Source organism: Trichomycterus rosablanca, chromosome 20 (genome assembly GCF_030014385.1).
Source record: "Trichomycterus rosablanca isolate fTriRos1 chromosome 20, fTriRos1.hap1, whole genome shotgun sequence".
NCBI classification, from domain to species: domain Eukaryota; kingdom Metazoa; phylum Chordata; class Actinopteri; order Siluriformes; family Trichomycteridae; genus Trichomycterus; species Trichomycterus rosablanca.
The window spans coordinates 25,565,149-25,579,545 of record NC_086007.1 but is presented as its reverse complement, the minus strand read 5'-3'; the positions used below and the strand labels follow the sequence as shown (position 1 = coordinate 25,579,545).

The window sequence follows — 14,397 nt, the reverse complement described above, 5'->3', positions numbered from 1 at the left end:
CCTTGGTTAATCTGGGTACAAAAGGTCTTGAAAATAACCATAATCCATGAAACTACAAACACAATAAGGCAAAAATAATGAATTAGTCACGTATTAACTAGAATCCCATTCAGTTGTATGAAAAGTTTAGGCTCCCTTGACCAAATGACAAAATTTTTTTTATTTTTAGATAGTGTTTAAACCAGATAAAATCTCAAAAATAACTGTAACTGTGGCAAGTGCAAAAGTTTAGACATTTTAATACTTAATCGACTCATTAAGCAGCTCAAGAATGATCACAAATTGTGCGAACCATCAACAATCAACAATCATTGGCTTCTCGAAGAAGGCCCACAGAGTAATAAAGCTATAAAAATAACTTCCAGCTCTTAACTTCACCTGTCTAAAATTAAGAAATGACAATTAAATAATAACCAGACAGGCAAAGTAAAACTGCAATATGAGAACAGGACCATTAGGAAGGTTGGCTGGTATAAAAGTGGTGGTGCAGAGTTCTACAATGCTACGTTATATGTGGACAAAATTATTAAAACTGTACCTTACTGCAGCCCTTATATTAAAACGAACATGTAAAGTCTGCAAAACATCAAATTTGAATGCCACATTTACCACAGGTATGTTTGGAGATCTATTACACTTTGGTGTTGTGTGGCAGCCAGTGGCACCGGAAACATGGCAATAATTCAATATTGGAAGCAAATGGGTAAAATTCCTAAAACAAAATAAAAAAGTAATAAAAAATAATCCTAGATGCCACTAAGTGCTGGTTTAATGGAGTCAACACTTTTGTACATGCCACAGTAATATGTACTGTATGTATTTATTTATTATTATTAATGTTCATTAAATATAACGCATTAATGTGCATTAATATAATAAACGTCATTAAGCCAGGGGTGTCCAAACTTTACCATACAGACTGTACTTTTATTGTTTCATGTCATGCTTGAACAACCAGAACAGATCACCATGTCAAGACCTCGTCCGATACGATCTAAAGCTGTTACAAACATCGTAGATACGCTCTTATAAACCGCGGCAGAAAAGAACAAATGATGAAACACTTGTTCTGGTGAACGTTCCACTCGTGGAGGGTGAAAACGTTCCTGTGCACATCTAACCCGCGGGACTGTCGATAAAAAGGGTTTTAATAGAATAGAACTATAGTGAAAAAGAGCATCGTGGTCATGTGCACAGTTCTGTTTGCAGTCGTTACCTCAAGGCCATGATGCTGGAACAGCACAAAATCAATACAAAGGTTTTTTTTTGGCACTTAAAAATGCTTCCAGAATGTGTTGGTGGGAAAAGTTTGCAACCAGTTCTGTGTAGCTGTCACCAGTAAAAGAACGCCCGTCCACTGTGGGTATGGTCATCGTAAAAAATTAAATAAAATAATAATAATAAAAGAAAGTGTAATGACACAAGTATTTAACCACTTTTGTAAATAATAATAATAATAATAATAATAAAACAATAATAAAAATAATAAATAAATAATAATAACAATAATAAAAGAATAAAAAATAAAACAAAAACATACAATAATAATAATAAACAAAATAAAAATAATAAAATAAAACACAATAATTAAAATTCTAAATAAATAATAATTACAATATTAAAAGAATAAAAAAAAAAATACAATAATAATAATAAAAAAAAAAAAAAAAAAAAAAAAAAAATACAATAATAATAACAATTAAAGTAAACAAAATAATAATAATAATAAAATAAAACAATAATAAAAAATAGAAATAAATAATAACAACAGTATTAAATAAATAAAAAACTATAAAGTACAATAATAATAATTATAATAATAAAATACTAAAAAATAAAACAAAAACATACAATAATAATAATAAAAATAAATAAAATAATAATAATAAAATAATAAAAATGAGAAACAAATAATAATAACAATATTAAAAAAATAAAAACTATAAAATATAATAATAGTAGTAATTATAATAAAATAAAACAATGCAAATTATAAATAGTAATAATAATAAATAAAATAACAATAGTAAAAAAAAAAAAAACAAAACATACAATAATAAAAATAATAAATTTATACAAAATAATAATAATAACAATAATAATAATAATACTAATGAAGTGGTAAAATACTTTGTTACTCCTTTTGTATACATATAAAAAAAGAATTAAAATTGACAGCACAGTAAGACAGGATAATACTGCATAGTACAAAACCCCTCCACTGTTCCAAGACAGAGAGGGCAGCGTATGCAGAGATTTGGGTTGGATGGTAGCTGTGATTAGACTCAAAGACTCCAAGCCTCTCCAGGAACTATTCCAGTTTAAACCAGTTTGCAGGGTCAATTCGAGGGCTGGCCCCCCTTTAACCCCCCACGTCCGGTCTATCACAGACCATCCTGCAGCTGGGTTGTAAAAGGCTAAAGTTTGTTATTCAGGTTCACTGCTGTTTGTGTTCTTGTCCCAATCAAAGCTGTCATCGCTGTGGGCGGGCGATACCCGCGGCGTGCTCGGCGGGTGCACGCGCAGCCCCTGAAAGCGCCGGCACTCGGGGCAGATGCGGATGTGGCTGCAGCCGCGCGCCACCAGCGCCGCCTCCTGGGCCAGTCTGTGGGAGAGCGGCTCTGACAGGCCCGTGCACACTCTGCCGTTGCTGAGGCCGGTGGGCGTGGGCCGCGCCCGTCTGTCCTCCGTGGGTAAGGGATGTGAGCGCAGAGCGGTGGCACCGCCGCTACGCCGCCGTCGAAGCTGCAGGCTGTCCTGACACAGCACGATTCCCTGCAGCTCCCGCAGCATCTCCTCACACACTGACAGCTGAGAGACACACAGAAACATGAACAGAAAGACAGAAGGAAAAAAGGCCCGGGGGCTCACTGAGACCCTGATCAGGTTATGAGGAGAAAGGAAATGCCTGAATTAAAGCTCAAGTGTTTAAATAATCAGAACAGCAAGATCTTGTTAGGTTCTGTGGCGTCAGGGGAATGTGCCATCTCTCCCTGACGCCACAGGCCTTACAGAGCAGTGAACGAGCTGGCTGAAATACCTGGCCAGCTCGTTAGGGCGAATGCGCTGCAGCTGTGTCTTGTGCCTTCCCCTATTTAAGGGATAGGCGCAGAGCTGCAGCCGTCGCATCTTCTGCGTTTGTTGGCCTTTTTCTTTCTTTCAGTTTGTTTGGCACTGCGGTGCCCTTTTATGTTTGTTTATTTTTTTTGAACTCTGGGTTGTGCCGCCGCGCTGTGCCGCCGCCGCCGTGCCGCCGCCGCCGGGCCACCGGTATTGGGGCGCCACCAGGCCGCCGCCGCCGCCAAGCTGCCGCCATTTGAGCCGCCGCTGTCGTGCCGCCGCCTGGTCGCTGCCTTCAGGTCGCCGTCGGGCCGCTGCCGCCGAGCCGTCGAGCCGCCGTCACCATGAGATCCTGTTATCGCGCCCAGAGGAACGCGACCCCCTCCCAGCGTAAACCGCTGGTGACAGCGTCGCGTTCCGCTGTCTGCAGCGCTATTACAACGGCCACTTCCCAGCCAACTTGGCTGGTGACAGCGCCGCTGTGTTCTTTAGCGTAATGACGCGGTTGCGTTCCAGCAATCCTTGCTGCCGACCGTAACACCCGGGCTTTAAAAGCCCGTGTTTTTTCCCCCTTCTCCGGCCAACAGCGCGAGGTTTTCCACCTCGCGAACCCGGTCGCTTCACCTCTTTAGTGCTGGGAGCGGTTTTGCTTTCAGCGCTGCTGTGGCAGGCTGCGTAAGCTCCCAGCCAGGAGGTGAGCGACCAGGGTTCGCGCCTCGCGCTTCCCCTTTTTTTGTTATTTGTGTTTTTCTGTTTATTTTCAGCCCCGACGTCCGGCTGCCTTCGGGATTCCCCGAAGTGTTTTTTGTTGGTGTTATTCCTTTTATTTTATTGTATATTATGTTTATTATTTTGTAAATAAATCTCTTTTTTTCTAACTTCCTCTGCATCCTTGGGTCCTTCCTCCCCCCTCATAACAGATCTGTGGTATAATTATACAGCTGTGGTTCTACAATAACAATTGGACAGAAAGACACTGCTCAGGACAGGCCAAGGGTTCGAGAAGTCGAGGGTCTGGGGGGTAAAAAGGACACATAGCAGAGGCAGGTAAAATAGCCCCCTCTCACCTCTGTTCCCGGGGTGTGACGCGTCATCCATACAAACTCCAGCACGGCCATGAAGATGGCTATCAACAGACCGCACACCAGCACCACGAAGATCCCACCGATGTTCTCCATGCCGAGGCCTGTAGATCGAACACACACCGTACAGACGTGTCCATACACAGCGCGAGATAAAAATAATCACGATGGTTCATCAGTCACAACATCACCTTTTGCTCGGTGGTCCTCCTCTTTTGGGCACTGGCCGCCGTCCCACCACTTTCTCTTCAGGATCTCTAAGCGATTTTCCTCCTGCAGTCTCAGGATGGCCAGGTCGAACTCGTCCCGGTACACCGAACCTTTAGTGACACAGTCGATAATAAATGATAAACAAATCTTATATTTATTGTTATTCTATCCATCTTATATTACATGGAAATAACTCTTCTGTTTTGCATTGTCCCAATTTGAATACACTCACTCACTTTCTTAACTGCTTATTCAATCAGGGTCACGGGGGTGGGGTGCCGGAGCCTATCCCAGCTTTTCAATGGGCGCAAGGCACACAGTAACATCGCAGGGCAGTCCATCGCAGGGCATACACACACACATACACGCCCATTCACCTATAGGACAATTCAGTGTCTCCAATTAACCTGACTGCATGTTTTTGGACAGTCCATGTGGGAGGAATGACTGGGAAACCGGAGCTCCCACACAGACACGGGGAGAACATGCAAACTCCACACAGAAAGGACCCGGACCGGCCTACCCGGGGATCAAACACAGGACCTTCCTGCTGTGAGGCGACAGTGCTACCCACTTAGCCACCGTGCCACCCCCAATTTGAATATAGCAGATTTGGATCGCAGACTAGCCCACGTTTTCTATGGTAAAGGTACTGAACACATCTTGTCTCCCTGACCATCTCCAATCATTCCAATGCTCGTGCAGGCACCTCTTCCATACAGTAGATGTCACTGTTAGGGCGCATTCACATTCACCGCGAGCCTTGGTGCTCGGCTTGAGCGGTGCGGTAAGACGTCATCAAAGTGCGAATATGAGACGAATCTGCATTTGAGTGGATTAACCATCAGATCCAGGGTTACAGCTCCACATGTATCTGTGTTTATCTGGATTTTCCTCACTGTTTCACTTTTAAACTTGTGTTACAGCTCAAGCTTCTGAGAAATTGTGAGAATCAGAATCAGCTTCTCCCAGAGTCTAAAACACTTATCGCTAAAAAAATAAAGCTTAACGTGGTTTAATGTGGTAAAAGAAGGAGACAGGAGCACTAAACTTCTCTTCATTATTACTGCTCATAAGTTCCTCCACTAATCAAATTCCTCACTCGCTGTTTTAGTACAATAAGTCACGTTAAGTTTTGTTCACGTTAGGAGTCGTTTGTACGGCCTGAGTCGCTTTTACCACATCACATCTAACAGTTCGTCTCATTGGAGGAGCTTTGAAAAGGTCAGCAGCAAACTGGGTCAGCACCTCCACACTGCATAGGAAACAATCGCCGCTTCTCGTGTGAATGCGCCCTTATAGTGGCAGAAGGCTATACCCCATCCAGCCTTCCCTCCCCCAGACAGAGGCAAGTGTGTCTGAGCACCCAGCCAGGGCAACCCAGTGGTAGAAGAACCTTAATTATATGTGACTCTATACCACCCACCCCCCCCCTCCCCGATATTAATTTGTGCCATGACAAACATGTACGCCCCCTACAGGCGTATGTAAACTTTTGACTTTAATCGTAAATCGCCCGCGGCGCTACAACGATCCTACAGCCGTCGGCCGTGGTCCTTACCCACAGGCATGCCGATGCCGTAGCCCTTGGTATCCAGCAGGCCCCCGATCTGCGTGAGGTTGCAGTTGCGCTGCCGGTAGTACTCGTTCATGGTGCTCTCCAGCAGGTAGGCGTAGTTGGAGTTCAGCACGCGGGCGATGCCCTCCTCCGTGCTTTTCACAAACACACTCGGCTGCTTGGAGTGCATGAAGTTCCACATGCGCTGGTACGTCTGGTAACGCGAGTTCTGACCAGAGAACAGGAATGAGAGTAACTTATCATAAACGCTGTGGGTTTATCATACAGGAGTACAGCAGGTGGAACCAACCAACAGTTCTTAATTAATTACTCATTAATTATAAACTAATTAAGGTCTCTCCTCATATTTATTTATTTGGATTTTAACGTCATGTTTTACACACTTTGGTTACATTTATGACAGGACAGGTAGTTACAATTCATCTCACTTGAACGTCTTTGGACTGTGGGAGGAAACCTGAGCTCCAGGAGGAAACCCACACAGACACCGGGAGAACCTGCAAACTGCGCACAGAAAGGACCCAGACCACTCCACCTGGGAATAAAACCCAGAATCTTCTTGCTATGAGGAGACAGTGCTACTAACCAAGCCACCGTGCCATCCAGGTACGACCTCATTCCCACTCAACAGCTCTGGAATGAACTGGAACATCAACTGGGGCTTTCTTGACCAACACCAGTGCCCAGCCTTACAAGTAGTATTTTTTTTTAACTGAATGGGCACAAATTCCCACAGATATACTTTAAATGTTGTGAGAAGCCTTCTCAGAAGAGCAGCTGTTGTTCTAGATCACACGGTCACTTTATTTTAATAGCATTTGTTTTTTAAATTGAATGTCCAACAAGCTCATGGTCAGGTGTCCAAATACTTCTGGCCATGAATGTAATCACTGAATGTACACACCCTGGACGTAGCGCCAATCCACGTATCGCAGGGTCTCAGAGATGACTAATCATGTCTCGGAGGTGTTGGGCCAGCATAACAGACCGCTGCACTGCTTGAGCGCCATGATCATCATCGTTATAATTATTATTATTAGAGGTTTGTTGCTGGTACATGTGTGTGTGTGTGTGTGTGTGATGTTAAAAGCCTTTTGCGCACATTTCAAAAATATCCACAGCGAGAAAAACAACCTGTCACGCTGCACGGCTGAGCACGTCGTGGACCCTCCTGAAGACGACAGATAACGAAGCTCTGACAGGAAGCCAGTAAGCGGATAAGTCGAGCGGGGACCGGGGGCGGCGACACGTCCGATAGGCCTCGCTGCCGCGACATCGATTTGGGCGCGAGCATCTTAAGTATCTCACCTGGAAAAAGGTCATGGTGGAGCCGCCGTGCATGGTGCCATACTCGATGGCCGTCTGATCTGCCAGGTCGTCCACGGACTCGATGGGCACCTCCATCCTCTGCACGGTCAGGAAGGCGGCCAGGTTAGCCGTGTAGGAGGAGATGATGATCAGTGTGAACGCCCACCTGGAGTAAATACAAGGGTGGTGAATGTAGAATGTAGTAGAAAAGTCCTTAACCCTAAGCAAGTGAGGGCTCAAGGGTCCAATAGAGGTAACCTCATAGTGGTGGGGCTTAAACCAGCAACCTTATGTTTAGTAGTTGAGCCCTATTTATCAAACAATATTATCCTATTACATTTACATTTTCTGCATTTAGCAGACGCTTTTATCCAAAGCTATCTGAGTAACTGAAGGTTAAGGGCCTTGCTCAAGAGCCCAACAGTGGCAACCTGGCAGTGGTGGGGTTTGAACCAGCAACCTTCTGCTTACTAGTCCAGTACCTAACCAGTACCTTGCAAAGCCTCTACTAGTTTGAGTTCTTATGCAATTATTTACGACAGCCTATGGCTTCTCTGTGCCCATATCAATAAAGCTAATTTGACTGTGGGCGGCACGGTGGCTCAGTGGGTAGCACTGTCGCCTCACAGCAAGAAGGTCCTGGTTTCTGTGTGGAGTTTGCATGTTCTCCCCGTGTCCGTGTGGGTTTCCTCCGGGAGCTCCGGTTTCCTCCCACAGTCCAAAAACGTGCAGTCAAGTTAATTGGAGACACTGAATTGCCCTATAGGTGAATGGGTGTGTGTATGTGTGTGTGTGTGTCTGCCCTGCGAGTGAGTGAATAATTTGACTGTGCCCGTTACAAAGTACATGGAACAGTGGTTTCATTCCAAGTTCAGAGCTGTTAAGTTTTACAGGAATAAACGTGGCGAGACATTTAAACAGGTCTGCTGTTAATTAAAGGTGGATTGAACGTGGGCGACACTGTGTACGCCTCGTCAAAGACAGAATACTGACCATACGCCGCTGACGCAGCGTGTAGAGAGCGCTCGGGGTGCAATAGTGGAGCCCTGCTGCATGAACCCTCCGACAGGAAACCAGAAACTGTTACCCAGAGAATACTGGTTAATGAGCAGGCTGCACGGGCCCTTCAAACACGGGTGTGGATTGTACCACTCGTACGGGGTCAACCTGTACGCCAAGAGAGAGAGAGGAAACAATAGAGAAGATTTTAGAGAGCGATTCAGAAACAACTTTAATAGTCAACAAAGTATAAAGCATCACATGTGGTCCCCGGTGACGGTCCCGGTGACGGTCCCGGTGACGGTCCCGGTGACGATCTAACCTCTATTTTAGTCGCAGAGGAGGAGCGCAGTGCACACAGACTGACCATGACTGATGGCAAAATAATGACAATCTGGGAGGGGGCACCAGTTCCTCTCGGTCGCCGAGTCTCCTGCTGTGCTCTGGGTGTGGTGTTGTTGTTTTTTGCTATTTTATTTATGCATATTTCCCTTTTTCTCCCAATATAGCGTAGTCGATTCATCTTCCACTGCTGGAGATTCCGGTCGTGCCCGAGGAGGGTATTTGTGCCTGCCTCATGCTCCCACTGATTCGTGCACAGTCCACCGACCCCTTCTTATTCGGCCACACATTCTGTGAATTCGCGTGTGAGGCCAGTATTCGCGTGCGGAGAGCCACGCCCTGATTTCCATGCTCCTCCACTTTCCTTACACAGCGTCGAAGACCCCACCCACTTACAGTCTGGTCTTTTTTATTTATTTATTTATTTATTTTTTTATAAATAAAAAAGAAGACCCACCCACCCATACATAGTCCGGCCCCCACCCTGCAGATACGGTGGCCAGTTAGTATCTGCTGCAGGCACTGCTAATTATGCCCGCCAGATGTCGCCCAGCCGAGTGGTGGCAACACCCAGTTTCAAACCGAGAAGTTTAGAATCTTGCTGATGGTGTGCTAGCGGACTATCCCGCTGTGCCACCTGGGCGCCTACAGTCCAGTCTTTTACCCACCTGGCAGACCCTAATGGACAATTTTGTCTGCTGCCGGCAGTGCTAATAATGCCCGCTAGAGGGCGCCCAGCCGACCGGTAGCAGAGCTGAGGTTCGACTCGGGAGTTCAGAATCCCAGCGCTGTTGGTTTTGTTTTTTGCATGATGCAAGGCCGTAATCACAATAAAATATTTGGACATATGGAACCCCCCCATCCCCAATATACTAATGTAAAAATGAGAAATAAACACATTCAGTCAGGATCAGTCCGCATTTATGAGCAGGAACCCCCACCGCTGGTAGATTTGGTCTTCCACCACCGCCCCAGTGTTCAATTCATGACTACGACCTTGGCATAATGGTGAAAACACCACACAGCAGGTACGTCTACATATACACTTGCTTTTTATATAAAATACTTCACATACATATATCAACTTCACATATTTTGACCTTGTACTTGGAACACTGTTGTCAGTGGCTGTTTTGTGGCATCACTAGATAGAGATACTTAGCTTTTTGCCGCATTGTGACTTTTATTTTGACATGAAATTCATCATAATACACTCTCATTCTCCTTTAAGAGTCTCTAAGACTTTTTCAGATGTAATTCTTCTGTCTGAAGGCAAGTGTTAGCATGTAGAAGAGAATTTACCTGGCTACCAGGAAGAGCACGCAGCTAACTGCTAGGTACGCCAGCAGCATGAAGAGCCAGACCCCCGGAGAAAAGGGGTCCAGGAAAGAAAAATAGCCTGGTCTTCTTCCCTAAAAATACACCAGAACATGATTAAACATAAAATACACAACATTCATACCTCAAGGTATAAATGAACCAATCAGGAATCTACTCGAGTAAAAACACATGTTAATAAGAACCAAAAGTAATCTGCACTCAATGACTGATTGATTATTCCAGAATATAGAATGCTGGGATTGCCTTCAGCGCTGAGGAAGAGTCGGACGCTCCCTCGTTATTCAGTCAGATTATCACTCAGAATTAAGGCGCCTCAGTAGGAGCATTTTAAGGAATCTAAGAATTTAGACACGCCCTCTTCTCGGGAGTGTAGGATGATGTAAAATGTGTTTATGTAGAGAGATCAGTAGTTGTTTTCTTGGGTATTTATGCTTATTGTAGTGACATGTGCATGTTACATTCTGATCTGTAACTGGCGAGTGCAGGTGCTAGTCTGACCTGCCTGTCTGGTGTGGTTGGACATCTGAAGGCTGGCTTAACTTCAGTCAATAAATGATTAACACAGTCATAAACATGCTACTGTACCATCGTTTTTGGAATTAGATACCGGTGTCTTGTTAAAAACAAGCATAGGTTTACAATAATAAATAAATAAAAATATCTACATAATAAATAAATAAATATATCTAGGTAATGAATAAATAAATATATCTAAATAATAAATAAATAAATCTAGATAATAAATAAATACATCTAGATAATAAATACACAGAAAAATATATGTAGACAATAAATAAATAAATATATATTGATAATAAATAAATATACATAATAAATAAATATCTAAGTAATAAATAAATACAAAAATATATCTAGATAATAAATAAATATATCTAGATAATAAATACATTTATTTAGATAATGAATAAATAAATCTAGATAATACATAAATAAATAAATATACATAATAAATAAATATCTAAGTAATAAATAAATACAAAAATATATGTAGTTAATAAATAAATATATGTAGATAATAACTAAATAAATCTAGAAAATAAATAAATATATGTAGATAATAAATAAATCTAGATAATAAATAAATATATCTAGACAATAAATAAATATATGTAGATAATAAATATATGTAGATAATAAATTCATCTAGATAATAAATAAATATAAATCTAGATAATAAATAAATAAATCTAGATAATAAATAAATAAATCTAGATAATAAATAAATTTCTAAATCACTGCCTTCTCTTTCCATTAGCATTTCACAAACTGTTTTTAATCTCCTGAAAGCGACATGTGTGAAGGATCTGACATTACCATAACTATGTGCACTGTAATTAGAGAGCTTAATTAACGCAGCGATGTATGGAAAGGATGTTCAGGTACTCTGAAAAAAAACCAGCGTTTAGAGAAAACTGTCAGATGACTCTGTGCGGCGGGTTAAATAGCAGCAGAATAATTAGCTGAAGGAAATATGATGTATTAGTGCACATTAGAGCGCCGGCTTGATTAATGTGCTATTGTGAGGCTCTGAGGGAGCTTTTATACTGAGATTGTGGGATTTCTGGTCTCAAGTTCGGCTCTACAGTCGACAACCTGCTACATGCGACAGAACCAACGTGGTGCCAACAGTGACCTCTTCAGGTCTGCCTGTTTAAAGAGCCCAGATCTAACCGAAAACCCTTCAGAAGGATAGACGGATAGAAAGACAGACAGACAGACAGACAGATAGATAGATAGATACATGGATAGATAGACTGACAGAGAGATAGATAGATAGATAGATAGATAGACAGACAGACAGACAGAGAGACGATAGATAGACAGACAGATAGATAGAAAGATAGATAGATAGATAGATAGATAGATAGATAAATATATAGATAGACAGACAAACAGGCAGACAGACAGATAGATAAATAGTTAGACAGACAGATTGACAGACAGACAGACAGATAGACAGACAGACAGGCAGACAGATAGTTAGACAGACTGATATGTAGATAGATAGACAGATAGATAGACAGACAGATAGACAGACAGACAGATAGATAGACAGACAGGCAGACAGACAGACAGATAGACAAATAGTTAGACAGACAGATACTGTATATGGATAGATAGACAGATAGATAGAAATATAGACAGACAGATATATGGATAGATAAACAGATAGATAGACATATAGACAGACAAACAGACAGACATACAGACAGACTTACCAAGTGAACTCGGTACATGATGCTAATCCCCAGAGTCATAAACGGCTTGGAGAAATCAATGACCTTCTCTCGTTCTGCAGTGATGGTCAGGCCAGCCAAGGCTAAGTCAGCCTTCTGCAACAAACAACACACACACATCCATCCACACACACACACACACACACACACACACACACACAATACACACGGACACCAAAAGTTAGTGGACATTTGCTAAAATAACAGACACGTAGCTGTATACACAGAATGGTGGAAAAACGACAAAAAAGAAACATCCAGTGAGCAGCAGTTCTGTGGGCAGAAATACATTTAACATGTTAGTTAAAAAAGCGGTCAGAGGAGAATGGCTGAAAGTGATACACTATATGGACAAAAGTACTGGGACACTCCTTCTGACTTCGCAGCAACAGTTTAGGGAAGGCCTTTTCCTGTTCCAGCATGACTGTGCCTGTGTGCACAAAGCAAGTTTTACAAAGACATGAACAAAAGCTCGATTTAAAGAAACTCCAGTGTCCTGCACAGAACCCCAACCTCAGGACTACTGAACAGCTCTGGAATGAACCGGAACATCAACTGAGGCTTTCTTGACCAGGCACACAAATGCTGTCATCTTTCGACTAAACGGGCACAAATTCCCACAGACACACCTCAAAGTCACATTCACATTTTCGGCATTTAGCAGATGCTTTTATCCAAAGCGAATTACAATTATGACTGAACACAATTTTTGAGCATTTGAAGATTAAGGGCCTTGCTCAGGGGCCCAACAGTGGTAACCTGGTGGTGGTGGGGCTTGAACCTGCAACCTTCTGATTACTAGTCCAGTACCTTAACCACTAAAAGATCACATAAAGGTCACTCTATTGTAAAAGCATTTGTTTTTTAAATTAGACGTCCGACAAGCTCACGCTCAGGTGTCCAAATACTTTTGGCCATACAGTGTAGAACAGAATTCTAATACACTTTGAAGTTCAGTCTATAAGTCTGATAAATCCTAACTGTTGGCTGTAACAATGGACGCGGCCTCCTGCAATTCTGCGAGAACAGCGTGAGTCCACGGACCAAACCTGTCGTGAAAGGTCAGGCTGATGGTGATGCTGGTGTAATGGTGTGAGGAAGACACACATCGCTGCCACACTTTGTGCCCCCTGATAGCATCGCTTTAATGTCACCGCCTATTTTTTTCTACTGTTGCTGAGTAAATTGGTTCAACAAACATGACTATGAGTGTAACAGAGCAGCAGAGGCAGGCGTTTGAACTCAAGAGCACACTTGGGCATTGTACGGTCCCCAGGCCACATCTGGCCCGCATGAGGGCAGCGGTGATTAGAAATCAGACGTAAGTGTCATACATGCAACACAACAGCCTTGACGTTGAGTCTCAAGGTACCACCATATATACAGTATATATATACACCGATCAGCCATAACATTAAAACCACCTCATTGTTTCTACACACACTGTCCATTTTATCAGCTCCACTTACCATATAGAAGCGCTTTGTAGTTCTACAATTACTGACTGTAGTCCATCTGTTTCTCTGCATGCTTTGTTACCCCCTTTTAATGCTGTTCTTCAATGGTCAGGACCCCCACATGACCCCCACAGAGCAGGTATTATTTAGGTGGTGGATGATTCTCAGCACTGCAGTGACACTGACATGGTGGTGGTGTGTTAGTGTGTGTTGTGCTGGTATGAGTGGATAAGAGTTTTTAAACACCTCGCTGTCACTGCTGGACTGAGAATAGTCCACCAACCAAAAACATCCAGCCAACAGCGCCCCGTGGGCAGCGTCCTGTGACCACCGATGAAGGTCTAGAAGATGACCGACTCAAACAGCAGCAATAGATGAGCGATCGTCTCTGACTTTACATCTACAAGGTGGACCAACTAGGTAGGAGTGTCTAATAGAGTGGACAGTGAGTGGACACGGTATTTCAAAACTCCAGCAGCGCTGCTGTGTCTGATCCACTCATACCAGCACAACACACACTAACACACCACCACCATGTCAAAGTCACTGCAGTGCTGACAATGATCCACCACCTATATAATACCTGCTCTGTGGTGGTCCTGTGGGGGTCCTTGTAGAACTACAAAGTGCTTCTATATGGTAAGTGGAGCTGATAAAATGGACAGTGAGTGTAGAAACAAGAAGGTGGCTTTAATGTTATGGCTATAGACATGCAGAGCTCTTACACATCCATACCTGGTTCCTGTTACGTTCAGAACCCA

At 43.0% G+C, this 14,397-nt stretch overlaps 1 protein-coding gene across 1 annotated transcript in view; it reads right to left on the bottom strand.

The window, feature by feature from the left end:
• Positions 1–2,333: 2,333 nt before the first annotated feature.
• The window catches only part of grik4 (glutamate receptor, ionotropic, kainate 4), a 64,200-nt gene continuing 52,136 nt past the window's right edge, over positions 2,334–14,397 (bottom strand). Inside the window, exons 12-19 of the mRNA XM_063017142.1 lie at positions 12,162–12,275; positions 9,883–9,992; positions 8,233–8,406; positions 7,240–7,405; positions 5,914–6,139; positions 4,334–4,462; positions 4,128–4,246; positions 2,334–2,811 (exon numbers count right to left, since the gene is read on the bottom strand). Coding sequence (XP_062873212.1) covers positions 2,428–2,811; positions 4,128–4,246; positions 4,334–4,462; positions 5,914–6,139; positions 7,240–7,405; positions 8,233–8,406; positions 9,883–9,992; positions 12,162–12,275 — 1,422 coding nt within the window. The 3' untranslated portion in view covers positions 2,334–2,427. The remainder of the gene's footprint in view (positions 2,812–4,127; positions 4,247–4,333; positions 4,463–5,913; positions 6,140–7,239; positions 7,406–8,232; positions 8,407–9,882; positions 9,993–12,161; positions 12,276–14,397) is intronic.